The sequence below is a fragment of the Mchenga conophoros genome, linkage group LG6 (assembly GCF_057382185.1).
Source record: "Mchenga conophoros isolate Kocher_MC1m ecotype Shallow Benthic linkage group LG6, M_conophoros_male_GT1.1, whole genome shotgun sequence".
NCBI lineage: Eukaryota > Metazoa > Chordata > Actinopteri > Cichliformes > Cichlidae > Mchenga > Mchenga conophoros.
The window spans coordinates 41,891,891-41,918,695 of record NC_140531.1 but is presented as its reverse complement, the minus strand read 5'-3'; the positions used below and the strand labels follow the sequence as shown (position 1 = coordinate 41,918,695).

Here is a 26,805-nt window from a genome sequence, read left to right as displayed (position 1 = left end):
ACCTCCAGGCCTCGAGGGCCGGTGTCCTGCAGGTTTAGATGTGTCCTTGATCCAACACAGCTGATTTAAATCGCTAAATGACCTCCTCAACATGTCCTGAAGTTCTTCAGAGGCCTGCTAAGGAACTAATCATTTGATTCAGGGTGATATCTAAAACCTGCAGGACACCGGCCCTCGAGGCCTGGAGGTCCCACTCCTGCTATAGACGGATTATAGGTGGATCTAGCTGGTGTGATACCATCCACTGGTTTCTGAAGTCTCGGTTTGAAGACTCAACGTGAGTCTTTTCAGAATCGTCATCGTGGGGTTTTAAAACCAGACGTGAGGGGGGGGGCACTCAGCACATCCGGTTTCAATCACAAGCTGTTTGCCAATGTCAGGATTAATTAAGTTTTTTATTCAATATGATCCCAAATACGTGACCATAGGCTCAGCAGATCAATGGTATCGCCCCCTGGTGGTCATTATAAAGAAGAGGAGTTTGAGTCTGTTCCACATTGATGTCACCTTTGAGATGTAGAAGCGGTGTCCAGAGACCCCGGGACAGACCCCGATGACGTCTCTCGACTGGCTCGTGTCTCATCTCCTCCCAGAGGAGCTGCTGAACCACAAATCACACATGTGGCAGAAATGGACGAATTTTTCATTTTGTTCGCTAAAATCTAGTGAAATCGAGGGTTTTGGAGTTCAGGCCTGTATTTATATAGCGCTTTTCTAGTCCCTAAGGACCCCAAAGCGCTTTACACACCCAGTCATCCACCCATTCACACACTGGTGATGGCAGCTACATTGTAGCCACAGCCACCCTGGGGCGCACTGACAGAGGCGAGGCTGCCGGACACTGGCGCCACCGGGCCCTCTGACCACCACCAGTAGGCAACGGGTGAAGTGTCTTGCCCAAGGACACAACGACCGAGACTGTCCGAGCCGGGGCTCGAACCGGCAACCTTCCGATTACAAGGCGAACTCCCAACTCTTGAGCCACGATCGCCCCCGATCACCAGTAATGACCTCAAAGGGTCCGGTTATTGGACCAGTTTGGAAAGTGTGTGTTTTATAGCGTTTTGGCCCCACAGCAACTGTTTATTTTTACTTCCTGCATTAACGTTCGGTTCCTGAAACTCTCGCTAAAGCGTCTCTGTGAACAACAGGATGTGGAGTAATTGCTAGTCAAGTTCATCTGAGTCTGCATGGGGTCACCTCCCTGTGGCCAAACAGGCAAATAAGCGTTTCTGATAGGCAGCATGTGACTTCAGCAAAGCGCTGGCGTCTAAGAGGTTAAACACTGGAGCGGAGGGAGAAAACAGAGCGGGTTAACCCAACTGCAACTCTTTCTTCTTTTGTTTCACGTAAACATGGACCCAGCCTCCTCCTCTGTTTCTCTCTCTCTAGTCGCCTCATATGTTTCTATTTAAGGCCAGCAGTGCCGACTGCTATGATTGGTGTGCTCACCCCCCCCTCAGACTCCCCCGTCCAACGGCTGGCTCCCAGAGGCGGCGGAGGGGAGGCCTTTCCTCTCAACCGCACTGTTGATTTTCCACAGGGAAACTTCACCATTCCTCCACTCATTCGTTCCCCAGTCTTCCCTTCAGACCGTTAGCAGCTCTGCTGTTTCTCCTTTTTCTTTCCCCCCTTTTTTCTCTCTCTTTCCTTTTTGGATTTGGGAGTTTGCCTCAGGTCATGGATCCTCTGTAGATGTCAGATGGAGCGCCTACAAACTTCTCCCTTCGCTTCTTCGCTTGTGTTTTGACTCCTTCCGATGCTCCTCGGTCGTTCGCTGCGGGCCAAGGGTCGACTCAGCTGTATGGCCAGACGTTTGGGACTATGCAGCCAAGTCGTGTGGTCGCATTCTGATTGGGCAGGGACGCACAGCGGCGGGGAGCGGGGTTCGGCCGATGGAGACGTACCGGGCGCGCGGCGGCAGCGCGGTTGGTTGCGGCGGGCGTTCGCGGGGTGCCACGGCGGGCAGGTGGCTGACGGCCTGTTTCTTCCCCTCAGGGATTGACAGCTCGGAGCCCATGGTGCTGGAGCAGTACGTAGCCGTGGCCAACTACGAGCGGCAGGAGAACTCTGAGATCAGCCTGAAGGCCGGCGAGACGGTGGACGTGATCGAGAAGAGCGAAAGCGGTGAGTGGATGTTTTTTTGCTCTCAGTTTACATGCCGAGCATCAAGTGCTGACTTAGATCTACAACCAAACATCGTAGCTCACAGGTGTTGTGTTGAAAACAAAGGAAAAGTGCGTTTTCTGCACACGCTTTGAACTGCTTGACATGTAGTTTGATTCTTCCTGTTTGTACAGTGGCATAAACACACAAAACCACGCTCACTCAGCGCCTCTCTGGATGCTGTCTCCTGTCCTCTTGATTATGTTTCCTCCTTTTAAAACCCCGTCATGTACACACGGCTGCCTCCTGCGTCTCCTGGCTGGGCTTGGCACCACCTGGAGGTGCTGTTTGGCTCTGAGAAGTCGGGTTTGTGGACAGGAATGTCCAGTAATCATATGTGTGCACACACACCACCTCGACAGAGTTTGCTTCATCAGCAGACGCTCCACGCTCTACCTTGCCTTTCCCCCGTTGGAATTCTGTTTAGCGACCTCGGAGCTGGATCTGATTTTCCGTGCTAACAGCCACTGACAGCCAGCAGCTTGCACAACTCACAGCAGAAACTCTGGCACAGACACAGCACGTCGCTGCGTCTCTCAGCTCTTATCTGTACTCTGATTACACATGAGTCCATACTCTTCGAGATATCCGGAGCTCGCACATCTGTGATTACGTGCACTATTGAGTCCGTTTAGGCTGCAGCTCAACATTTTTCACATCTTTGTTTATTTGGCGTTTTGTTTGTTTGCAGTTTGAACACATCAGCATAAATGAGACGATTTTTTATGGGAAGTTTAGAGAGAGCGAAGGCGTCGCATGGGAAGCTGGTCCTGTCTCGATGAGGAAGACGAGAGAACTGCAGCTTTGTTTATGATGTTATGAAATATCGTGTAGGACGAAAACAGTTTTACTTTTTGAAAACATGACATTCCTTTGAACTTGAAAGATAATGTAAATACATGAAAGCAAGTAATGCTGGAAAAGGTGAGCGTGTGGTGGGACACGGGCTCAGCTGACTGTACAACCCCTGCAGCGACTCGATGTTTCCAGGTCGTACAGCTGGTCCATACGTGGGTGGCGTGCGGTGAAAATCTCACCTGATCAAACTTTTTATGACTTTTTCTAAAAGTTTTTGAGTAAATGAACGGTTTAGAGTTTAGAGGTGGGTGAAACATTTCATCATCATCCAAATGACTTCTTCAGGTTCCTCCAACCTTCCAAAGAGCTCATTTGCATAACGAGCGCACCGCAGACTTGTAGGTCAGCGATGGTCGTTCCTTTTTATCACCAATGGCTCCTTGACTCCTCGCTCACTTGATGCATATGAAAGAAAAAAGGACTCATATAGTTTGTTTTTGTTTTCATAATCGTTCAAAGCTGAAACTGTAACAAGAATAAAAACCAGTTATTAATGTCAAGTGTTCTTAGAAACTCTCGACTCTTCTGATATAACTTTGATCGCAGGCACCGTTTGGTGTTAGGCGCACGCATCGCTGAACGTTTTATGTCATGAATATTCATGTTGGCTCAAGTTGCACAGTAGTTTCTCCCTGTGATCCTGTTTCTGTGCATGAGGCCTGACAGCAGCTGCTCACCAGGCGTGTTTAAAAGCAGCGTGGATGCAGAACTCGGAGCGATAGGAGCGGCTTCTGAGCTCTCGGGAACTCTCGTCTCAGAGCTGGATGTGTGCGCTGTCGTCATCTGCTGAGCCAAGGAAGTGGAGCAACGGTGATGATGATGATGGTGACATCACTTGGAGACTATGCCAAGGCAAACACATCTGAGAGCTCGAATAATATCCCACAACCCCCTTCCTGCTTTTCAAGGCTTTCCTGCAGCCTCCTGGTCCGATGTGCTATGTTCTGTCTTCAATGCAAAGACACTGACACTGGGGCTGTTAGTTACAGCTTATTTTCTTTTAATGCGTGGAGTGGAGTGGTATTTTATCCTCTGATCCTCTCCAGGAAATGTTGAAATCCTTTTGTGTGCCTGATCTTTTTCATTCACATGCACATTTTCTTTTCTCTGCACACTCGACACACATGTTGTTATGCATTTGCTTTTATTTATTCCAGCAGAGAAGAGTTCAGTCGGGTTTTTCAAGTGTCTGCAGGCTTGACCTGACATAATTACGGGTTCAACCGTGGAGCCGGATGTCGTTTATTTTTGCCTCTATGAGAAGCTATTGGCCTTACAAGTCAAGACCCAGCTGTTTCACTGCAGTGTCGACAAGCTCCGTCATCAGACTGGAAACTGGTTAAGTCATGAGCTCTGTGAGGTGGTGTGCATGCAGCTCGCTTTGTGTATCACTGAACAAGTATCTTACAATTTAGGAGCTGCTAATCTAGTAAAAATAGATTTATGAAGCATCAGGGGGATGGGGCGAACCAGAATCGGTCTGGGCCACCATCCGGGATCTCTCCCTCTGGTCTGGACATGGGAACCATTCAGTGTCTGGAGAGGCAATGTTCCAGCTGGAGAAAATAAATCTGCATATGTGACGAGTTAAATTATATGATGTGTCGGAGTAAGAGGAGGCAGTGATGTGAAGGGACAGAGAGGGAAGGCTGGTGTTTTTAATTAGTCACAGACCTGCGTTATAGCTGGTGCTTGATCAAAAAAAGTGGTCCCTGTTCCACTCTCCTGGTCCCTGACCCACTCTCCTGGTCCCTGGCCCACTCTCCTGGTCCCTGGCCCACTCTCCTGGTCCCTGGCCCACTCTCCTGGTCCCTGTTGGTTATGATGAAGCATGTGTGGCCTGGAGGGATCTCAGGGAATTTGATGAGGATGATCGAAACACCAGCTCGTCCTGCCACAGCAGTCCCAGAGAGTCACTGTCATGGTGTACTCAAGTGCCTCTGGCATCCTGTTCCACTCTCCTGGACTTTGCCATGGAGATTAAGCAGGTATCTTCTTATCTCAAAAAGACCTTGTAATGCAAAAATGTAGTTTTTACTCAGCGAGCATATTGACATGCTCGCTGTGGCAGTGTTTTAGCCACCTGCTGCCACCAAAAGGCTGACGGGGTATGCTGTCTCCCAGCATGGATGGTGTGGGCACCTAAGTTTGTCAATGTGATAACTCAAGAACGAGGAGACACAGGAGCTTCAAACTGATGCCAAAGTGTATCTACTAAAATTCTCAAACGAGTTTGAATCTCAGTGACTTTGACCTCAACGTCAGCGTAAACCGACGTAAAAACCTTGTGAATGTCACAACTTGTAAGTCATAGATGTGTCGATCTTGCGTCATGGGGCTAGAAGAGAAGTCGAGGATTGCCTAGATTTGCCAGATCTAGTGACAAACATCCCTGCAGTCTGTTTATCTGCATTTTATATGAAACTAGGGAAACAACATGGAATTGATTACATTTCATCACGACGCTGAGACATTTCACAGCAGAGTTGGAGTTTGGACATTTATTGTTGCCCGTGACAACAGTTCAAAGCATTGCTAAAGAACTGAGGATCCGTCCACTGGTGCTGTGGACGTCTGTAGCAGACTCCGTCAGTCCAGCAGATACAAAGAGTCAACGAGTTTCATTTAAAACCACAGGAGGAGGCTAATGAGAACACAGCAGTCATTATGGTCCATTTTGAGGAGACCACAGTTCAGTCTGGTCCGTAATGGTAGACCAACAAACAGCTTTCCTCCAGGCACCTCTACAAAACGAGTCCCTGCTTGGCAGACTTTTTATGACTCCACAGGTTAATTGTTTCTGGTTAAATTATGCTTGGATCTGTTGGTTTCAGGGCTGACTTTATGTCTTCTAAATACCAGGTTTCTGCATCAGGCTGTTCTAGATCATGGACTTGATTTCAATGATGGATTCACATTTTTTTTACCCAAATCCAGCTACATGTTGGCGTAGGGTCTTAAACATGACCGTTGCTTCGTGTAATCCCTCCCATTCTTCTTTCATTTTCTAATTTCTTTAAGGTCTAATGTCCAACAAGTTCAGAAATGATGTGAAAATTGTACAGAATAAAGATAAAGAGTGTTCAGAAGATTAATTCGTCACCTTCTGAGATCTTTGACAGTGAATTCTGAATCGCAGCGACTAGCCTTCCTCTCTGTGGGCAGACAGAGAGTATATGGAGAAAAACACCCCTCTTCCCCCTGTTTCATCATCCGAGACTAATGGATGTACCAGCAGGACCTTGACTCTAAACTGCAAACAGGATTCTTTGGGTTAGTGTGCCGCCCAAGCCCCACCAGCCGGAGAAGCCATTTGCCCAAATATCTTGGCCTTGCTTACTGCCAGGGTTCAAGAACATTTTGTCACAGTTGATTTTAAGAGATTAGACAGCTTTGCTTCTTTTTCTCTGGTCTTGACTCAGCACCTCATAGAGTATGACGTCCTGCTGTGTTCCCAGATAATACTAATCCTCCGTTTAAGAAAGTTACAGCAGTTTCTGTCATAAAGCTGAAGTCTACATGGAAATACTGATGCCACATCTTAGTTATGTTGAATTATTGTCAGCTGCTAAAATTCTGTTGGACGGAGAGTCAACGCCAGAAGTTTTGGCACCATTTTCCCACCACACCTTTCCGTGTACCCAGGGGAGCTGGTAAGAATGGCAGCACTTAGACTAGCCCATGACGCCTTTCCAAAGCCCTGTCCTCAGTGAGGTTCATAAAGAGAGAGCCATGAGCTAACACACTGAGTGAAACCTCAGCATTAGATCATTTACATTAAACGCTCCTGTTAACTCGGGGCAAGTCTTAACTTTCGGCTGTGCAATAATTTATTAATTTGCACCGGACTGCTGGATGAAAAATGTCTCTGAATGGATTTAATTTCTTCTTCTCCTGCAGTTGCCAGAATGGCGCTCCACCTGCCCCTGAAGGCTCTGCTCCTTGAATAAGGATACTGTATGTTTACTCACAACTGTGGTTTAGATTTATGAGCAATTATAAAAGAAACGCAGCTTTCAGAGCTGCATCAATAACCCCACTGAAAGTACAGGAAAGACACAGTAAATATATCCAATAATGTTACGCTGGAAATATTGAATGTACCATTGTGAAATAAAAACTTTATGAAAGCCTCTTAAACATTCTGTATTTAACCTAGCTTGACATGTCCGTTGCTTTAGGCCTTCAGTTGTAGATTATGTTGTTCATTAAGATGTGCCAAGGCTAACTCGGAGGATGTTCTGGATCAGAAAAAGGCTGTTTCGGACAGCACGCTGCGGGCGAGCATTAATACTGACAGCCAGCATTAAACAAGGTGGTTTATCCAGAAGATGGTGTGCTATCATCTCACTACACCCTAGCTTGGCTGCATTAGCTAGCTTCACCCTCAGGCAGTAAAAAGGCGCTAAAGTGCTTCAGTCACTTCTTAGAGTCGAGCTCAGAGAGGCTGGGGATACTGGAAGCTGAGAGGAGCTGCTGTACTTGAAGCTGGCCACCTTCAGGGGGTGGAGGTGAACACATGCTAACACACATGATCAGTGCAGAGGTTTAGCCTCACTCCACTGATCGTGATGTTTGACCAAAAATGGTTATTGAAGTTCCTGCTGCCAGCTATCCCCTTTCACTTGTAACAAGTCGGCTCAGTCACAAGACCCCCAAGTTTTATGAAAACTTCCAGGAGGTAACATGAGCCTCAAACTGGGATGTAATGCTTCCACCGTTGCTCATCAGTAAAGACCAGAACCTTGACATTTGTCACTAAGAGGATTGGGTGCCCTTTTATAAACTCTTTTTGAGACTAGCTTTGAAGTGCTTTAAAGTGACACACCATGTGAAATCTATGCTTTGAATATGAAACATTAATCCCGTGAAGGTTTGAGAGCTGGATGAATGATGTAAGCCTGTAGATTGGGAAAGTAGGTTGTAGTTATTTCCATAGCAAAGTTTCAGTCTATTAAATGTACTGTGCTAAGTCATTAGTGAGATGGGTGGAGGGGAAGTTTCTGGAAGGATTTTACTCCAGTGTAAGCTGACTTTCAAAAGTTATCATGATAACCTTAATGTTGTTCTTGGAACAGACAATAGTAGGCCGAGTAATCAAGTAACTCCGTGAAACAAGGAAAAACGTTTCAGGTTAAAAAAACCTTTCATACAGAATTAAATAAGAAGCTGGCGAGTGAGGAAACACTGGCCTACTGAATGCTGGGACACTTCTGCAGGTTGTATAATGACAGGGTGGCTTAACCAGGCTAGACAAAAGCATAGATAATTAAAAATAGCATGTTAAAAGTATGGCTAATCAGTTGAAAGCTAGCTATAGCCTTCGGTCCCAGTTGAAAGCTAGCTATAGCTTTCAACAAGGTATGTTTTTGTTTTTTAGCTAACCAAACCCTAACCCTATGTGTAGCAGTTGGGTTGCTAGCTAGCAGGATGGACAAACATGACATTTTTGGCCTAAACATGCTGGATAAACAGTTAAATTAGCTAGCTAAAATTATACATAAAAAACTAGAAACAGTTAGCTGTCGATGAAGGGGCTCTCTGCCTGTGTGGCTGGGCTTTCAGAAGCTCTAGTTTTACAGGCAGTACTTACTGCAGTAGTTTTGCCACCAAGCAGCAGAGGTAGAAGTAGCTGCATGTTTCCAGCAGGCAGTGATTTTGGTCAAGTCTATTGAGCTGTTCGATGTTGAGTCGCATCTTGGCAGTTTATAAAGGGGCCGAATGAAGGAGCCAAATTAGAGCTGTTACACTTTCAGAACGCTTTATTATCCCAATCAGTAACAAACCACAAAAAAATGACCCTAAAACCAAAATCAAATGTATTTTATGTGCTGAATGCTAAATGCTGTGTGTAGCTTGAGCTCACTGTTGGCGCTTGAACTAAAGGAAGTTTTAAGGATACTGATCAGACGCTTGTTACAGAAATGTTTCGTGCTGCATTTCAGAGTTTTTGGATAAAGCAGCAGGTATTAACACTGATGATTCTTGGCACTGCTCTTCTCTTCACTCTTCTTCTCTCTTTAACGACTTTTATAGCTTCACAAAGTTCAGTCTGTGGAATCCCAGCTTTGTGTAGGTACACAGGTTTAACTGAGGACGGTCTGGGTTTCAGTTGGAAACATTCAGTCACCAACATTTAGCATGTCGACCGGATCAAAAGGATATTTTTGGATGATGATGATGAAAATCTCTGGTAGAAAAGCACTGCTTCAGGCTAATCTCATTTATGAAGCTGCTGCAGTTCACGGTAAAGATAACACTGTGGCTAATTGTGCAGCTGGTTTGAGGCAGCGAGAATTGTTGTTCTCCTATTCTTTGAATCTCTCCTCCTGCTAACTCTGCAGAAAGATAAGCAAGTAGTTCAGTGCTGAAAAGCAGCACTGCGTTCCAGTCCTCGCCGCTCTCCAGGGGATCTGTTCCCAATTAGAAGCTGAAGGGAACGAACAAAAATGACAGTCATCTCGTAGGTAACCCCTGCATATCACATTAATAAAAGACCTCCCTGTAGAAGCTGATGAGCGTTCAGCGGTCCAGAAAATGAGAACGTGAGAGGAAAGTGTGAGGTGCTGTTTTTGGAGGGGAATTAGCATGAAACACTCGAGCTTTGAAGCTCCAGCCAAACATCTGCTCCCCTCCTTTGTCTTCCCTCGGTCAGTCTTTGCCCACACCACCCTTTTAATCTCACTTTCCTCCTCCCGCTCTGGCTCTGTTCCTCACCTCTGTCTTCTTTTTATCGCGTTTGCTCTTAAGAACTTTGTGTATCTCCTGTTCCTCCAAAGCACCCCCCCCCCCCCCCCAGGCCTGTTTCAGTCACTGATAAGCCGGCTCGTCCTGGTTACTGTTCCACTATGTTCACTGTGACCTCCACTTTCCCTCTGTGGGGAAAAAAGGCAATTATTGCCTGCCAAGGTTTGGTGTAGTTAGAAGCTCCAATTAGAGCCCAGCGCTGTAAGAGACGCCAATTACTGCCCCTCTGCTGTCTCCATATTTATGCTTTGTGCTGTGTCTGTGTATAAATGTGGCAGCACAATCTATCTATGTGAATATTAGTCATTAGTTTCTGAACGCTTCATAAATCCCCAGAACAGTTGGGTGTAGTTTGTCAGACAGACGCTCAGGAGCGTGTAAGTGGGCGCAGAAACGAGAGCGCGGCTGCTGCACGGGTTCTATTTTACTGTTCGGGTAAAGAGACGGCACACGCTACAGCTGTCGAGAGGACTCGGGGAGCTCTGGGATTGCTCTGCTCATTGGTGACACAATCCCTGAATCCCTGTACAGTAGGCAGATTTAAGAAGAGGGCGACAGCTCCGTGTCTCTCCAGAAACGAGAAATGAATCTATTTATTGAAGGTGCAAACAAAAGTTCTGACGCATAGAAAGAATAATAACCACCTGCTAGGCCTGGGTTTCCTGCTCTGAGCGCTTGCTCGTGCATTTCAGCAGTTTAACTCTGGACTTCACACTCGCTCAGTGTTCGTGGGTAAACCTGACCCACATTTCTGCTGAAGATCATCCCTGTTCATGAAAGTCTTTAATGAAAGAACCTGTGCCGTGTCCGAGCCCAAAGGCAGCGCGTCAGGTCAGGAGCACAACCAGGACATGATTAGTCATCGAGTCGGAGGGTCAGACTGTCACACAGAGTTCGACTGAAGCATCCCGAAGAGTCCGACATGCCGACCTCAGCCGTGTTTATTCTGAACTCACAGCACTCATAGCTCACGCCAACACTGTTGCAGCCGTGGCTTCATCCTCTTCTCCAAGGTTAAATTCAAGTTAAAATGTCACCACCTGCATCCTTCACGCAGTGACGGACAAGCAGAAAGCACGTGTCACAATAAACGTTGGATTAATGCTAGAGAAGACGAACAAATTTTGCATTATCGCTTCCACAAGTAGATGTCTGGGGATCATTTTCAGTGGCTGGTCTTGTGCGTTGGCATGAACATCCATGACTTTGTCTCCAAACTGGAAGAAATCGTGTTCTGACCACTTAGACTCTGCATCCTGCACCGCTGACCTCTCTGAATATTTAACTCGACTTTTCCTGAAAGCTTTCTTTGTACAGCTCTGTGCAGCATCAGGAACGACTTTCAGGAGATAATTTTCCACAGTGTGCATCCTCACCTGAATCCACTTTAGCCCTACTTTGAAGTATTTCCATTCTAAAGTAGCTGCCAGTACTTTACTCTTTAGGTGTCACAGAGGGTGGGATGCTTGGAGGATCCAGGAGCATTTAGCCCTTCTCGAGTGTTTCGGCCCTCCACACACAGACGTGGACAGTTTAGTCCACACATATGCTGGGACAAGTTCTAGTTTGCTTTAACTGACTCTGAGAACAGTTTCTCCGTCTGGCTGCTGATCTCTGGTCCAGATCTCCTCCTACGAGACAGATTTTCAGTGAAAACTAATCTGTCCACAGGCGGCTCTCACGCGCTCAGGTTTACCGCGATGCCAACTGTCTGTTTTTGTCCCAGTCTCTCTCATTTGGTGTCTTATAGTCACATCTGTGTCTCTGTGTTGTTTCCCGTGCTCTGTCTGCAGGCTGTTCAGCACTTTGTGATTGCAGAGTGTGTGTGTGTGTGTGTGTGTGTGGGCGGGCAGCAGTGTTTCTGGTCCTCATTTATCTGTTTTTACTGTGCCCACTTTCTCCTGAGCTGGATTTATTAGCGAACTGGGCCCTGTCAAAAGCTTGCCTTATGATAGCATGTGTGCACACGATGGAGGCCGGGCCTGCCGCGTGTGTTTCTGCCCTTTGAGATGTTTTGTATTGATGTGCATGTGTGAGACGGGCTGAAGAACCCCAGAACTCTCCCAGCCTGTTCATATCTACGCTGTAGTTTTCATTTTTCTTTGTTTTCTCTTTAAAACCTCGAATAAACGTTCTAACATCAGCTTTGATCAGCGGTGCTGCTAAAGAGTGGTGGCGTCTGGCTTTCTTCACTGGGCCAGTTTTTATTATTTAGCGGTCTGGAGGAAACTTTTCATGCTTTTAATTCCCCACATTTGGCTCCTGCAGTCCTCGTGGTTCTGGCATCAGTCGAGCCTTCCATCGTCTCTGCGGACTGAGATGTGCTGCAGAGATGTTCATGTTGCAAAGCTCTTGCGTCTTATCTGGCAGGTGTTTGATTAGTTTTAGTGTTCAGCCGCCTGCTTTTTCTGTCTCTGTTCAAACTCCTGCTTCTGTTGGCTTCAGTTACTGGAGGTAGGATGTGATATGCGTCAGCTGGGGCGCTCACACATGCCACCGTTGATGGCAAACAGTCACCTCGGTCTCTTCTGCTGGCGTGGGAGATTTATGATTCTGTTTTTCCAGCAGGTACAGGTGGCTCCAATTCTTCTTCAGCTTTTTAAAAGTCGCAATGAATCAGCCTATGAAAGGCCTAATGCGTTTCATATGGCCCAAGCTATTCTTTCTGCTAGGTGGACCTTTCACACTACAGCGAAAGAGAAAATAAAACGCACAACATGACACTAAAATGGACTTTCTTTGTTTGAATACATCAAACAAAGAAAGTCATATTTAAATTCAAATTTTAAATCTTAATCATCCCAAGGTTTTGCAACACTGACCATATATGGTATCAGATTTATTTAATAGGATTACATATGAAAGCGATTGCTCCTCATATCAAGCCCTGTCAACTCCGACCTCTCCCAAAGTCACACTGCACTGCTGTGTGTTTGCAGGAGTCAGAGCATCAACAAACAGCCAGTGTGACTGCGAGGAAGCTCCGGCTGGATGAGCTACACTGGAGCTACCATAAACTTCACACCCGAGCCTCAACTCTCGCGGCCCGGTACAGGTCCGTGGCCCGGGGGTTGGGCACCGCTGGTGTATATTTATCAAAATCGAGCAGGTTGACCTTTAACCTGGACTCATTTCCTGCAAGTCGCTTTGCAACCCCCATTAGCTTCTGCTGCTCCTCCATCCATTCATGCTGTTCTGACTTAAACAGCATCATGTCTGCTCTGTTACGTGAGACGATCATTTAAATTCAAAGTGCTGCACTGGGTATTGATTCTGTCACCGTGCTTCCTGTTGTCTGCATAAAAGAAAAGCTGTGAGTATAATGTGGTCTAATATTAATTTATTTTACTGCTAAAATATGACATAAGGTAACCCAGTAATTTCCAGAAGACTGTATCTTTATCATGACTTAATCCCATTTAGCCTGAAGTGGAGGAAAATGCATTATTTTTGTCATAACTCTACAACTAAGAGTGGATTTTCCCGGCAGTGGCGACGTGTTTTTCCATTAGTCCAAATGATGTGACTGTAGGCTCAGTTTAATCGTTGAAATGATTTGAATTCTAGCTGTGACTATTACTTCCTATCAGAGCTGTGAAGTTGAAACCAATGCTCACTCTCTGTTGCTGCGAACACACTTCTTCACTTCTACCACCTACCTCTCATTGCCATTACTGCTACTTTCCCTATGATACAGCTCTATGTTGCGTTCATATTTTCCGCATCATTCATAACACGTATTATTGTGATTGGTATCGTGCCGGGTAATAAAAAAAAGGGCGTGATGAATTGATTCACCCAGGCTTCTCCAACCGCATTAGAGAGCTGAGCCATATGGCTGTAAATACAGCGGAGCAGCGATGACTTAATTGCTGGACTCGTTTGGGAAAAGAAAAACAGTTTGTTGCTATTAGCTCCTTTATAACCACTGCTAACCACTGCTTTTACATTATCACTTCCACTGCATGCGCACACTCACATTAGACCAGACAGACCCAGGACATCCACACTATTGTTGTACTTTCCACAGTAAGGAGTGAAATGCTGTCACGTATGACCTCACTCTTGCCGTCATATCATCCCTGTATAGGCTGGAAGAATGTGTCACACGTTGGGTTGCAGCCATGCAGCACACTAACGAAGCCACGTCTCCTCGCTTTTTATGGCTAACGGGGCTTTGGTGCTGTCGATGTCGTCACTACAGCCTGACGACAGCCTTTGCTTACAGACGCATGCTAGCTGTCAGACTGTGATCTATGTAAATGGATTGGGTTCTTTTGGTTTTGGTCGCCACCCAATGTGTCATGTGTTTCTGCAATTGTGTCAAGTCAGCTCAGCGAGCGCTGTAGCAGCGTAACGTAGATGTGACCACAAACTTCTCCTTTGCCAGTAGCAATCAAGACGTGATCTCTGCTGTGCAGCCACAGGGTGTGGGTGAAGAGGGGAACGCCACGGGTGATGTTACGCCATGATTTAGACCATTTGTGAGTGGAAGCCTTTCAAGCCTCAGAAGGAAAGCGAGTTAAACGTAGATAATCAAGTTTCTGACCTCGTTCTTGGAGGAGGCTGTCCTCCTGTGCAGATGGACCAACCAGGGTCTGTAAGTTTGTGACGTTTCTGCTGTGGCTTTAAGTGAAGTTGGGTAAATGTGGTGAACTTCACGGAGGCATTGGTGATGAATTGTGTTGGCTTTTGTTGTTTACCACATATGTACACGCCCACAAAGGCCTGATTGGCACAAAATTTGGCACCAATGTTCCCAGTTCACAAACGCTGAATCCAGTAACTCCTGATTTATCAGGACCAAAAGCAGCTTTTTGTTTCACCTGAAATATTTCACAAAGTCTTCCAAATATAAATTGGAAAACCCCCAAAAACTTTCCCAGTGAAATCCTGTCCAGCGTTTGTTTGTAAACACCAAAACGGAGCGAAGGCTACAAGCTAGCTCGTGGCAGTCAGCTCGAGCGGCATCGTAGACGCTAACAAGCCACGAAGAAAGTAAAGTTCCTCTGGCACCGGTGCGCAACACGAAAGTAACAGCTCATCTCATACGAAGCTTGACTTTTCTATCACACAGTGAACCTGTGATCCAAGTTTACCTCACAGGGTTAAAGCCTCCTCTGGGGGATGGTCACCGGGTTTAAACTCCTGTTTACTGTTGGAAATCCTGCTTTTCAAACCAAACCTGGAGGTGAAAGAGAAGCTAAACAGCAGCTGCAGGAACAAAGGGGAACTCGGGAGGTGCACACCGCGGTGTCCTAGCTCATAACCCAGGAACTCTGACTGTGCTGTACAGTATGAAACATTATGTAAGACCTCAAGATGTTTGTCATTGTTTGTGTGGTTGAATCATCAGTTGGAGGAACCAGCATGGACCAAACATGGACTACAGGCGACTGCAAAACAACAGCAGCACAGCATGTTTGACTGTGAGTCAGTGAAGGGTAGCAGTGTCTTTAAAAGCCCAACACGTCCTAGCAGGTTGATCTTCAGCAGCGTCACCGAGTGCTGTTTTAAACCACCGGTGATGAGTTCCTCCTCGCCCCAGCACTCCCAGCACTCCCAGCACTTCTGTGTCTTTCAGTGTCTGGTTTAGTAATGAACACCACTTTCCAGGAAGGTGAAACTCTGAGCTGCCACGAGCTCCCTTTAAATGTCCCTTTGACACTCACACAGACAGGAGCAGCCTATTAGACGTGCTGTTCTCCCACCCCTACGTGGGCTGTATCCAGTAACGTCTCTTTTTTGGTGCAAATTGCCCCCGAGCTGGTGTGCTCACCGACATCCGTCAGGCTTAACTGACAGCACTAATGTGTTCTCCTCAGGTTGGTGGTTCGTCAGCACAGCGGAGGAGCAGGGCTGGGTCCCGGCCACATACCTCGACTCGCAAAATGGAACCAGAGACGATTTGGATCTGGGAACATCCAGGACTGTCGAAGGTTAGTGCTGACACAAACACGGCGTTGTTACATTCATAAAACTTAAAGACATAAACGTCAGTCTGCGTGTGCAGGGGGCAGCCCATCCTTTCTAGTTTCCTTCTGTGTTCATTCTCATCACATCATCCACAAGTTAGTGCTGAACACACAAACACATTTCCAGTCACACATTGGGAACCTTGGAGACCACAGTGGCGGCAGCAGCACGGTGAAATGGTACCAGACTGCAGCCAACGGGGTTGCAATATTTTGGCACCACAGAAAATTCCTTCCAGCTCCCCCGGGACGCCACGGCTCTCGTTTTGTTGCGACCCTTTCCTCCTGAATGTTTAGTCTGCCTGCTGGGACGGAGCATTTCCTCACTGTGTCATCCCCCCCCCCTCTGAGATCTGGAGCGTGCAAACGCACAGACGCATGCGTGCAGTTTATTTGCAGACGCATGTAGCAGTTTATGGGATGTAGAATCCCGCTGGATCCTCCTGCAAACACTTTTCCGTCTCTGTTGCGACACATGCTGGGCTCCATGCTTCAGTGGGCAAACAAACACAAACAGCTCAGTTGCTGTTACTCGCTGCTCCTTTTGAGGAGGTGGCAGCGCCCGTAACAAAGATTTAGTGTTGTTTTGTTACATTGTGACGTGCCGGAGTGTTTGCTGCCTGTTGATTGGATGCATGTGTTGTTAATGGTGTTTCTGTTTGTTTTTGAGTTGTGCTCAGAACTTGTTTGACATCTGCTGCAGATTCCCGAACACCAACACCCAGCTCTCGGGAATACGTTAGGCTTATTATATCTTTGTAGCTTTGCCCGTTGATTCTGACGTCTGATTTATTCAGCTGAACTGAATGGATGTTACATCACTGAATGAAACGGCACGCACGAGGCTCGTGCTCTGACTTCGTGCAGGTTGACCGCTGCGCTCTTTTCATTGGCCTCGCTAAATTTACTACTGGACACTTTCAGTTGAGAAAAGTGGAGCTAGAATTTTAACAAAAACAGGAAGAGAGGGCGAAGCATCTGAATGATCTGGTCACCTGTTCATCTGCTGGAACCTCAGCTAGAAACAGCTCCGCTCACATTCACGGTAGCTCGACCATCATCATCATTATTGTTTTTATCGTTGGTCATTTTTATTTCTTTTGGTTTTAATGTGACCTCTGAAACACCTCGATTGGCTTCCTTGGATGTCGGACAGCAGCAGGTGTTGGTTGGTAAGCCTCTAAAAGCCCTTAGAGGAGGCCTGTGTGTGTGTGTGTGTGTGTGTGTGTGTGTGTGTGTGTGTGTGTGTGTGTGTGTGTGTGTGTGTGTGTGTGTTACATTTTCTGTCATATACAGCGTACTTTGACAAACAGATCAATGATGTCATCACAGCTCGTTTCTTTCATTTCCAGCTGCTCACAAAAGTGAAGCTATTCCTTGAGAGAGCTGTCCATGCCTTCGTTTCATCTTTACTCTGGTGTCAGTCTGTTATCAGTGAGCCGACTGCAGCAGGTCCAAAGCGCTGCAGCACTGTTACTAACCAGCACTCGAAAGCGAGACCACATATTTCCATACTAGCATCGTTACTGTCACTTTTTGAACTGGCTTTTGTCCGGCATTGCACGAGTTCGCTGTCCGAGCTGTCCCGAGGTCCTTTGCTGTGACTGATCCTAAACCGGGAACCTCCCCTCCACAACATTTGAAAACCCAATTTTATTCTATTTTTAAACCAGAATCAGTTCAGACTAATTTTATTTGCGTTATTTCTCATTTTATGTTTCTTTTCTGTCTTTTAATCTCATTCGATTATTTTAGAGGTGCAACACTGTGAGCCCCAATCTTCAGGCTGCAGTTCTTTCCTTTACTTGTGCCTCGATATGATGCCAGTCAGAGCAGATCTATCAATACAGCCACGTATCTCAGGCATGTAGAAAGTTGTTTAAAGCCTTTTGTGGTTCCAGAGTAAGTGACTGAACACCAGGTAGAGGAACCGGATTACAGGAGCAACATTGCGTAAGAATACTCTGTTAAAAAGCCTCAAATAAACCAGAGTTGGCATCAGCTGGCATCTGAGGCTGACATTAACTGCACAAAGCTCACAGCTACACATGCACTCTCTTCCCCCTCATCCTCCGTCAGTCCCATTTTCCCATTAGGCCTGGTGTCTTTGTGTTTGCACACATTGTCACTTCTCATTCCTGATCTCTCCCTTCCTGCTTCCCATCGTCTCTTACGTCTCATTATCTCCGCGTGGTCGGTAACCTAATTCCACTGACAGCTCAGCTCGCTAGGGAGGAACCGACAGGCGCGCCCAGCCCTGCTGAAATTACCTCCAAATAACATTTCCCTGTGTCCCTTCCTTTAAGCCAATATATCAATTAAGAGGTCAACGGGAGCGGGATGGCGCTCGGTGGGATGGAAGGAGCGCCGGAGAGGAATCAAAAGGGACAGCGAGTGACAAGGAGCAGAGTCAGAGGAGCGATGGAGAGATGAGCGAGGACAGAAGACGGAGAAGAAATGAAATTACTGCAGGCAAAAGAAAGACGGAGGACAACTGCTGTTTCCCTCCATCCTTCCCGTCATTAATATTTTTCCCTCAGGAGGCAGCAGAACAGGAAACTGGCTCACGATGTTTGATCGCTGCTTCGTCGTACAAGCTTCGAGGTTAAGAGTTCAACACACGGCAGCCGCATAATGTGTCGAGGCCCTCGGAGATCCTGGAGCTGTGTCTGTGATTGGTGTTCTCGTGTGTGCGATAACCGCAGACGGCATAATAACCATGAACGTAACCACGGTGACGTCCTTATCGGCTTTTGAAGCGTCAGTGTTAGCAGGATTAAACGTGGTGTGCATCTGCACCGCCGCAGGTCACACTGGACGTCAGAAGCACTTCAGTGAACTTGTTTCAGATTTGAGCCTCTGATAGCTGCGCCGTGTAGCTTGGTATGGATCCTGCAGGAAATCGAGCCGGTGCTATTTTAAGCGATGTGGAGCAGAGCTTCTGGGATGCTCCTAAAATAAGCTGCATTGTGTTTGTTGGAACAGCAAGCAGGAGCTTATTAGCTCTGACGATGACATCGGAGCCTGAACGCGACACCGCTGTGTTCCCGGCTTTGCTGATTTGTTAAGGCGGACGTGTCCACATTTGGAAGAGTGCTAAATTATCAGCTGGTGCTAACAAACAGCATGTAGCGTGCTGGTCACACTGGTCCCTGATAATCAGTGTGGTGGGGTTTGTAGCTTACACGCTGGTTCCTCCAGCCATGCCATGGTCTGCTGTTCCAGGCAAAATACAATTACTGTCCTCTTAAGTCCAACACAGTCAGTTTGCACCAAGCAGTCCACCTGCTCCCCTCATTTCGTTTCCGTGGTACTGCAGAGGATTTGATGGCTGAAATGACTCGTCCCGCTTCGTTTCTCACCCAGTCTTTAAAACTCACAGACACACTTCCTGTAAGAGAAGCAGTTTGAACGTGTTCATGATGACTAACAGCTCATTTTGCTAAAACGTGCTTCTTACACTAACTCGTCTGTTTTGTCTTTTGGTTGCTGCTCCGCCCCCCCTCCCCCTCATCAGTTACTAAGAGACGCAAAGCCCACCTGAAGAGGCTGGACCGCCGCTGGACCCTCGGCGGTATAGTTAACCGCCAGCAGAGCAGAGGTGAACATGAAAACACACAAACACACACAGAGACAGACACACAGAGACACACACACACGCACAGACAGACACACACACAGAGACACACACACACAGAAAGACACACACAAACAGAGACACACACACAGGACTTTTACATTTTGCAGTTTTTGTCATCAGATGCATGTTTCTCTGGTGACCCCATCTGATCTTGTGTGTCCCTGTATGACCCTGTGTGTCCCTGTGTGACCCTGTGTGTCTCTGTGTGTCCCTGTGTCTCCCTGTGTGTCCCTGTGTCTCCCTGTGTGTCCCTGTGTGTCTCTGTGTGTCCCTGTGTGTCTCTGTGTGACCCTGTGTCTCCCTGTGTGTCTCTGTGTGACCCTGTGTGTCCCTGTGTGTCTCTGTGTGTCCCTGTGTGTCTCTGTGTGACCCTGTGTGACCCTGTGTGTCCCTGTGTGTCCCTGTGTGTCTCTGTGTCTCCCTGTGTGTCTCTGTGTGACCCTGTGTGTGTCCCTGTGTGACCCTGTGTCTCCCTGTGTGTCTCTGTGTCTCCCTGTGTGTCCCTGTGTGTCCCTGTGTGACCCTGTGTGTCCCTGTGTGTCCCTGTGTGTCTCTGTGTGACCCTGTGTGTCTCTGTGTGTCTCTGTGTGTCTCTGTGTGACCCTGTGTGTCCCTGTGTGTCCCTGTGTCTCCCTGTGTGTCTCTGTGTGTCCCTGTGTGTCCCTGTGTGTCTCTGTGTGTCCCTGTGTGACCCTGTGTGTCTCTGTGTGTCTCTGTGTGACCCTGTGTGACCCTGTGTGTCTCTGTGTGTCCCTGTGTGTCTCTGTGTGTCTCTGTGTGACCCTGTGTGTCTCTGTGTGTCCCTGTGTGTCCCTGTGTGACCCTGTGTGACCCTGTGTGTCCCTGTGTGTCTCTGTGTGTCTCTGTGTGACCCTGTGTGACCCTGTGTGTCTCTGTGTGTCCCTGTGTGTCTCTGTGTGACCCTGTGTGTCTCTGTGTGTCTCTGTGTGTCTCTGTGTGACCCTGTGTGACCCTGTGTGTCTCTGTGTGTCCCTGTGTGTCTCTGTGTGACCCTGTGTGTCCCTGTGTGTCTCTGTGTGTCTCTGTGTGACCCTGTGTGTCTCTGTGTGTCCCTGTGTGACCCTGTGTGTCTCTGTGTGACTCTGTGTGACCCTGTGTGACCCTGTGTGTGACCCTGTGTGACCCTGTGTGTCTCTGTGTGACCCTGTGTGTCCCTGTGTGTCTCTGTGTGTCCCTGTGTGTCTCTGTGTGACCCTGTGTGTCTCTGTGTGTCTCTGTGTGTCTCTGTGTGACCCTGTGTGTCTCTGTGTGTCCCTGTGTGTCCCTGTGTGTCCCTGTGTGTCTCTGTGTGACCCTGTGTGACCCTGTGTGTGACCCTGTGTGACCCTGTGTGTCTCTGTGTGTCCCTGTGTGTCTCTGTGTGACCCTGTGTGTCTCTGTGTGACCCTGTGTGACCCTGTGTGTCTCTGTGTGACCCTGTGTGTCTCTGTGTGACCCTGTGTGTCCCTGTGTGTCTCTGTGTGACCCTGTGTGACCCTGTGTGACCCTGTGTGTCTCTGTGTGACCCTGTGTGTCTCTGTGTGACCCTGTGTGACCCTGTGTGTCTCTGTGTGTCCCTGTGTGTCCCTGTGTGTCTCTGTGTGACCCTGTGTGTCTCTGTGTGTCTCTGTGTGACCCTGTGTGTCTCTGTGTGTCTCTGTGTGTCCCTGTGTGTCCCTGTGTGTCTCTGTGTGTCTCTGTGTGTCCCTGTGTGTCTCTGTGTGACCCTGTGTGTGACCCTGTGTGTCCCTGTGTGTCTCTGTGTGACCCTGTGTGCCCCTGTGTGTCTCTGTGTGTCTCTGTGTGACCCTGTGTGACCCTGTGTGTCCCTGTGTGTCCCTGTGTGACCCTGTGTGACCCTGTGTGTCTCTGTGTGACCCTGTGTGACCCTGTGTGTCTCTGTGTGACCCTGTGTGTCCCTGTGTGTCTCTGTGTGTCCCTGTGTGTCTCTGTGTGTCCCTGTGTGTCCCTGTGTGTCTCTGTGTGTCCCTGTGTGTCTCTGTAGGGGCGATCGTGGCTCAAGAGTTGGGAGTTCGCCTTGTAATCGGAAGGTTGCCGGTTTGAGCCCCGGCTTGGACAGTCTCGGTCGTTGTGTCCTTGGGCAAGACACTTCACCCGTTGCCTACTGGTGGTGGTCAGAGGGCCCGGTGGCGCCAGTGTCCGGCAGCCTCGCCTCTGTCCGTGCGCCCCAGGGTGGCTGTGGCTACAATGTAGCTGCCATCACCAGTGTGTGAATGTGTGTGTGAATGGGTGGATGACTGGGTGTGTAAAGCGCTTTGGGGTCCTTAGGGACTAGTAAAGCTATACAAATACAGGCCATTTATCATTTCTGTGTGGCCACAAAGATCTGTGCAACAGTTCAGGGTAAATGAGATGTTAGAGGTTAATAATTTGGAGACTGTTTAAGATAAAATGACTCTTTGATGTGTGGTCCTGTCTCAGCAGCATTAAGTGGGAGCTGTTGTGTTCTTCTTTATTTCCTGGATGTGGATGTTTGTGTTAAACGTGGCCAAAGTGAACGATTAAGTCAAGTAGGGCGCTCGGTGTTTGTAATCCCTGTGAGTTAGAAGCTCAGGCTGTTCTAACACGAGTCCTTTTGTCAGGCTCGGTCTGCTGCTCGATACACTAATACAGTGTTTTTAATCACACAGCTGTAGCTGCAGCTCTCCTTTCACGTAATCTGCATCGGTGAACAACTAACACAAAAACAACAAGTGGCCCAGTATCTGCAGCATATTGGGTGGCCATGAGTCAGCTCTGACAGTAAAATCTCAAATCTTGCTCCCTCAGACGTGGAACGCTCCCCGGCTCTCGCTGAGAAGCAAAATAATTGGACCGCATTAAACAGATTTAGATAATGAAGCGCTCGGCACCCGCAGCACGAGCGCCGCGACCTCGACGGCCGCCGAGCCCCGTCATGTAAATGGTTGCGTAACAGTGTTGTTGCTTCATTAGCTTTGAAAGGCTGTTTATGACTTTCACATTTCAGTTTGAATTTTTGGATACTTGTGGTTTTGTCGAGTCATTTTTGCGTAAATGCTGAAACGTGAGAGAAACAAACAAGCGTCTCTTTGCTGAGGAGCGAGCCGGCGCTTTCTAATCCAGACTGTCGGTTTGTCGCCTTGTAGCTGTGCCGTGTTTACGGAAGCTCGTCCCGAGCCCAGAAAACAAGGGAAAACCTCTAAGAACCATCTTTGTTTCTCTTTACATTCCCCGACTGAAGCGCTGCGTCCACTCAGTCCTGGACCAGCAGGCAGCAGAGCACTGATTAATGGTTAATCCGACCCGGCTGATCTACAGAGTGGGCTCCTGATGGAAGTGTTGAAGTTGACCTAAAGCGGGCTGTAAATGAGAGCAGTATGATGGAGATGGAGTTGTACGTCACGGCCACGTTAGAGAAAGGTGGAGGTGGTCAACACGTACAAGTACCTCGGGCTGTGGGTGGACAACAACCTGGACTGGTCATGCAACACAGAGCACCTGTATAAAAAAGCCCAAAGCCGACTGTACTTCCTCAGGAGGCTGAGGTCTTTTAACATCTGCAGGAAGCTCCTGAGGATGTTTTACCAGTCGGTGGTTGCTGGAGTACTTTTCTATGCTGTGGTGTGCTGGGGGAGCAGCACAGCAAAGAAGGACTCATCCAGGCTGGAGAAACTGATCAGGAGGGCTAGCTCTGTGGTCGGCATGAAGCTGGACACTCTGGTGACAGTGGCAGAGAAAAGGACATTAAAGAAACTGATGGACATTATGAACAATGCTGGGCATCCTCTGCACACGGCCATAACTCCTCTCTGGAGGGGAGAGGGAGGGGAGACAGGAGGACAGAGGAGGGGGGAACAACTAAGCTGTAGTGCCTCTTCACTTCACTGTGCAATACTTTTTGTTAATATCCAACAGTGCAATAGACTTCAATACTTGAAACGTGCAGTTCCCTTGTATTCTTGTTCCTATTTATTCTATTTATCCCTTTCGTATATTTTATTTACACACGTCTCTGTATTTATATATATGTGTATATATAATATTCTGCTCATGTTCTGTAACTTGCTGTGCTCTTGGAAACAGAGGAACCCACCTGAGGGATTAATAAAGTTTTATCTTATCTGAAATGTGGTTGAGAAGCAGGGGGGCATTACTCATTCACATCTCCCACTCAGCTGGTTATGAATTCAGAGTGGGGACCTCTTTGTCACCAGCCGTAGTGGCTAATGTAGAAATATTAAAGGTTTACCACTTCGTTCATGGAATGTGACCATACGGGTCGGCCATGTCCGCGGGAATGTCGCCTGACTACAGCTGCGTCTCCCAGAACGACCCAACGATCCAATGGAAAGTGTGAAAGTGGGGCAGCGGCCCAATCTGTAGCCTGCTTTTAATCACACAGACCTCTGCAGCGTGGATGAGTCACTCGACTAGCTGTCGCCACCAGAGAACCAAGCTGCTCTCTAATTCCTGCTGTTTAAGACACCTTAGCTTTTTAGCTTTTATTGCTCGGTGGTGTCGTTCCAATTTTGTGATGTTGGTACACACCGTGCCTCCATTAAAACGTTTCTGGGTGGTGAAAGTAAAATGTGAAAGTCCCAGACACACAGTGAGGCTGCTGGTGCGACGCTGGTTAGAAAGTTGTTGCTTGAACTGTGGAGGATAGTGTGCGAGCAGGGCATGTTGGAGCTCTACTGCTGTGAAACGCTGCGTTTACCTTCAGGGGCGGGCTTTCCCAACCACCATCAGGCGCATTAGTGTGGACGTAGCCTCCGTTCAGCTGTTAATCAAGGGCCCTGATGGAAGCAGCTTTTGTGGTGTAACAGGACTCCAGAAGTCAGTTTGTCAGCGACTGTGAAGATCTGTGTTATCAGTGAATCCCGAGCTTTCAGGTGTTTACAGGGCATTAGCATTGCTAATTTGACATGACGGGGCGACCTGTGGTCAACACAGTTGACCCCGTAAACCCCGTCTGTCACCCTACATGAACTGGAGTAACCACAAAAACATCAGAGCGATGGGAACAGCAGGTTTTATATGAGAGGCACACGACCTGTTCCCAGCATACGGCCCAAAAATATGAGAATTGAATCAACATCGATCCGCTACAAAGATGTTTTTGATCTGTCCTGCAACATATTTAGTAACGGAGGCAGAGAACGAGCCTGCTGAGGTTTACTGGCTGAAAAAGTCGTCCCGATGACGTGAGGTCACAGACGAGTTTCACGGCAGCGAGTGCTCCTGGCTGCAAACAGGCTAAAGACTCCTGGACCGGTCGCCTTTTTTCCACCATCAGAAACAGTCTCAGCATTAAAGCTGGAGCAGTGCTCACTGTAGTCATGTCAGACTTCAGCTCTCGTGGCTTTTTCGTCCACCGCCGCTCTCGACTGCGGCCCAACGTCCTAGGCGCTTTATGCTGCCTGGCAACCAGATGGTTTGGGTCTGCTACCAGGAGCTGCAGAAAGCTGAGTGAAGCAGAGAAAAGTGTGGAAAACTTGGGTTATTCCACCGAATGGAGCCCCCACCCCCCCGTCCCCGGCTGCTAATGCGTTCCTGAGCTAGAGCTCCATGCAGACGCTTCAGATGTAGTTTGATTTAGCAAAGGACAAAAACAAAGACTGATCACAGGAGATTTATGTTCTCTCAGGATGCAATTTGCTAATGGGAGAACAGTCGCTCTCACACCCTGCTGACACAGCTTCACTGGAGACCTTGACTCAAATTCAATTACAGCACATCTCCTCACGTTGATTCATCCTGACACAAAGCCAGGTCAGGGTGTCTCGACCTGTCGGTGGTGGTGGATCAGCTGCTGACGGCAGGGGTGGGGCGTCCCTGAGGTTTATCACCGCGCTGTTGTTTGCAGCACTGATTTACAGTCCCGCCCACTCGGCTCGCGGCTCTGTGACGCCAGCAACGCGTGAATTCGGAGACGGACGCACGTGTACAGCTCACGAAAAAACAAACACAGATGAGATTAATTGAATCTTTCATCTTTTCTTCCAGATGAAAGAATTAGAGACAACAAACTGATGCACACGCTCGGCTCGAGACGACCATAACAACATTTATCAGATGCCTCAGATCTGACTCTTGCAGATGGACAGAGAATAACAAGTGCTCACCTCCACACCCAGTGTGTTTTTGAGTGCAGGTTCTGGGTCAGTAATTCCACTCTGCTGCACATTAGTGGACCAAAGACGTGAGCTTTAAAGGGAGCGCTCGTGCTGGGTGAAACAGGAAAGGCTGTGACGTAGGTTTACTTAGGTTTATCCTAACAGGGTTTTAATTGTAGTAAAATACTGTAATTCTGTAATTATTAGGAAACCGTGATCTGCGTTACAACAGCTGCCATTTGTATTCATGCATCAGACGTGCAGCAGCCTCGTGACCACCATCAGCACCAGCTGCTGCTTCTGGATCTTCTCTCTTTGAGAGCTGCGTGGTAATGATTCTGAATCTGGGTTCATGTAGCCTGAGCGAGGCCTAAAGGTTCCGCCTGTAGAGGGCGCCGTTTGCTATTTATGTGCAGGTCAAAGACGAGAGGTTCGTGTTTCTGTTGGTGTGCAAATGGTGTCTAAAGTGGGTCACACTGACCGTTTTCTCCCTCTGAGATGGTGTAATCTACAGCAGTGTGAGACTTTTCAATGATCTTGTTTCCTCTCTCCTTTACCCCCGCAGAGGAGAAATATGTGACGATCCAGCCGTACACCAGCCAAGGAAAAGACGAGGTGAGCTTTGAGAAAGGGGTCACCGTGGAGGTCATCCAAAAGAACCTGGAGGGCTGGTGGTACATCAGGTGGGTAAACGGTGCACGCCGAACCCGCACATTTCACCGCGAGGCTGTTGCTCGTCGTTGTCTCGGCGATCAGAGCAACAATTTCCTGGAGCTCTCATTTGCATAATGGCGCCGAGAAGAAAGCGTTAACATATGGTGGCGTCAGGGCCGCCTGCGTGTTTGCACGTGTGTGTGTCGTTTACTCAGCCGGTGTGTATTTCCTCACAGTTGTTCAGTTCCTCGAGTCCCCGGGCGCTCCGCTGCACAGCTGATTACTATCACATGACGCCTTGTGGAGCCTCACATACCAACGCGTACACAAACATGGATCCAGAGCTCCTGTTTGAGGCGCGTACGCGAGCTGCCGTGTGTGCACTTGTCATGTACACTGACTGCTTTCCTAACAGCTTGTTCGCTCTTTGGCACTCCCTGCAGTGCACACAGAGTCATTTCTGAGCACCGTGTCCAACAGAAAATAATCCTGCAGATGCATGTCTGAGTCACGCTGCTCTCAGTGGGCCCTTCTTTAAACAGCAAAGTCCATGCATGAAGCTTTTTTAGTTACGGGGACTCCTTGTGGTCGCAGTTGGGAGTCGTGAAACGGAAAACAGGGAACAGTCGCGTCTCTTCTGTGCCGGGGAAATGACTCGGAGTTTCAT

At 48.1% G+C, this 26,805-nt stretch overlaps 1 protein-coding gene across 6 annotated transcripts in view; it reads left to right on the top strand.

The window, feature by feature from the left end:
- sh3pxd2aa (SH3 and PX domains 2Aa) overlaps nt 1-26,805 on the top strand; it is a 98,911-nt gene that overhangs the window by 60,039 nt on the left and 12,067 nt on the right. For 4 of the 6 annotated variants that reach the window (XM_085278126.1, XM_085278125.1, XM_085278124.1 and 1 more), the window contains 4 exons: nt 1,999-2,127; nt 15,597-15,710; nt 19,264-19,347; nt 26,050-26,167. In XM_085278126.1, coding sequence (XP_085134252.1) covers nt 1,999-2,127; nt 15,597-15,710; nt 19,264-19,347; nt 26,050-26,167 — 445 coding nt within the window. Of the gene's footprint in view, nt 1-318; nt 1,929-1,998; nt 2,128-15,596; nt 15,711-19,263; nt 19,348-26,049; nt 26,168-26,805 lie in introns of those variants that run through there. The other 2 variants (XM_085278128.1, XM_085278127.1) reach the window with 2 other exon arrangements.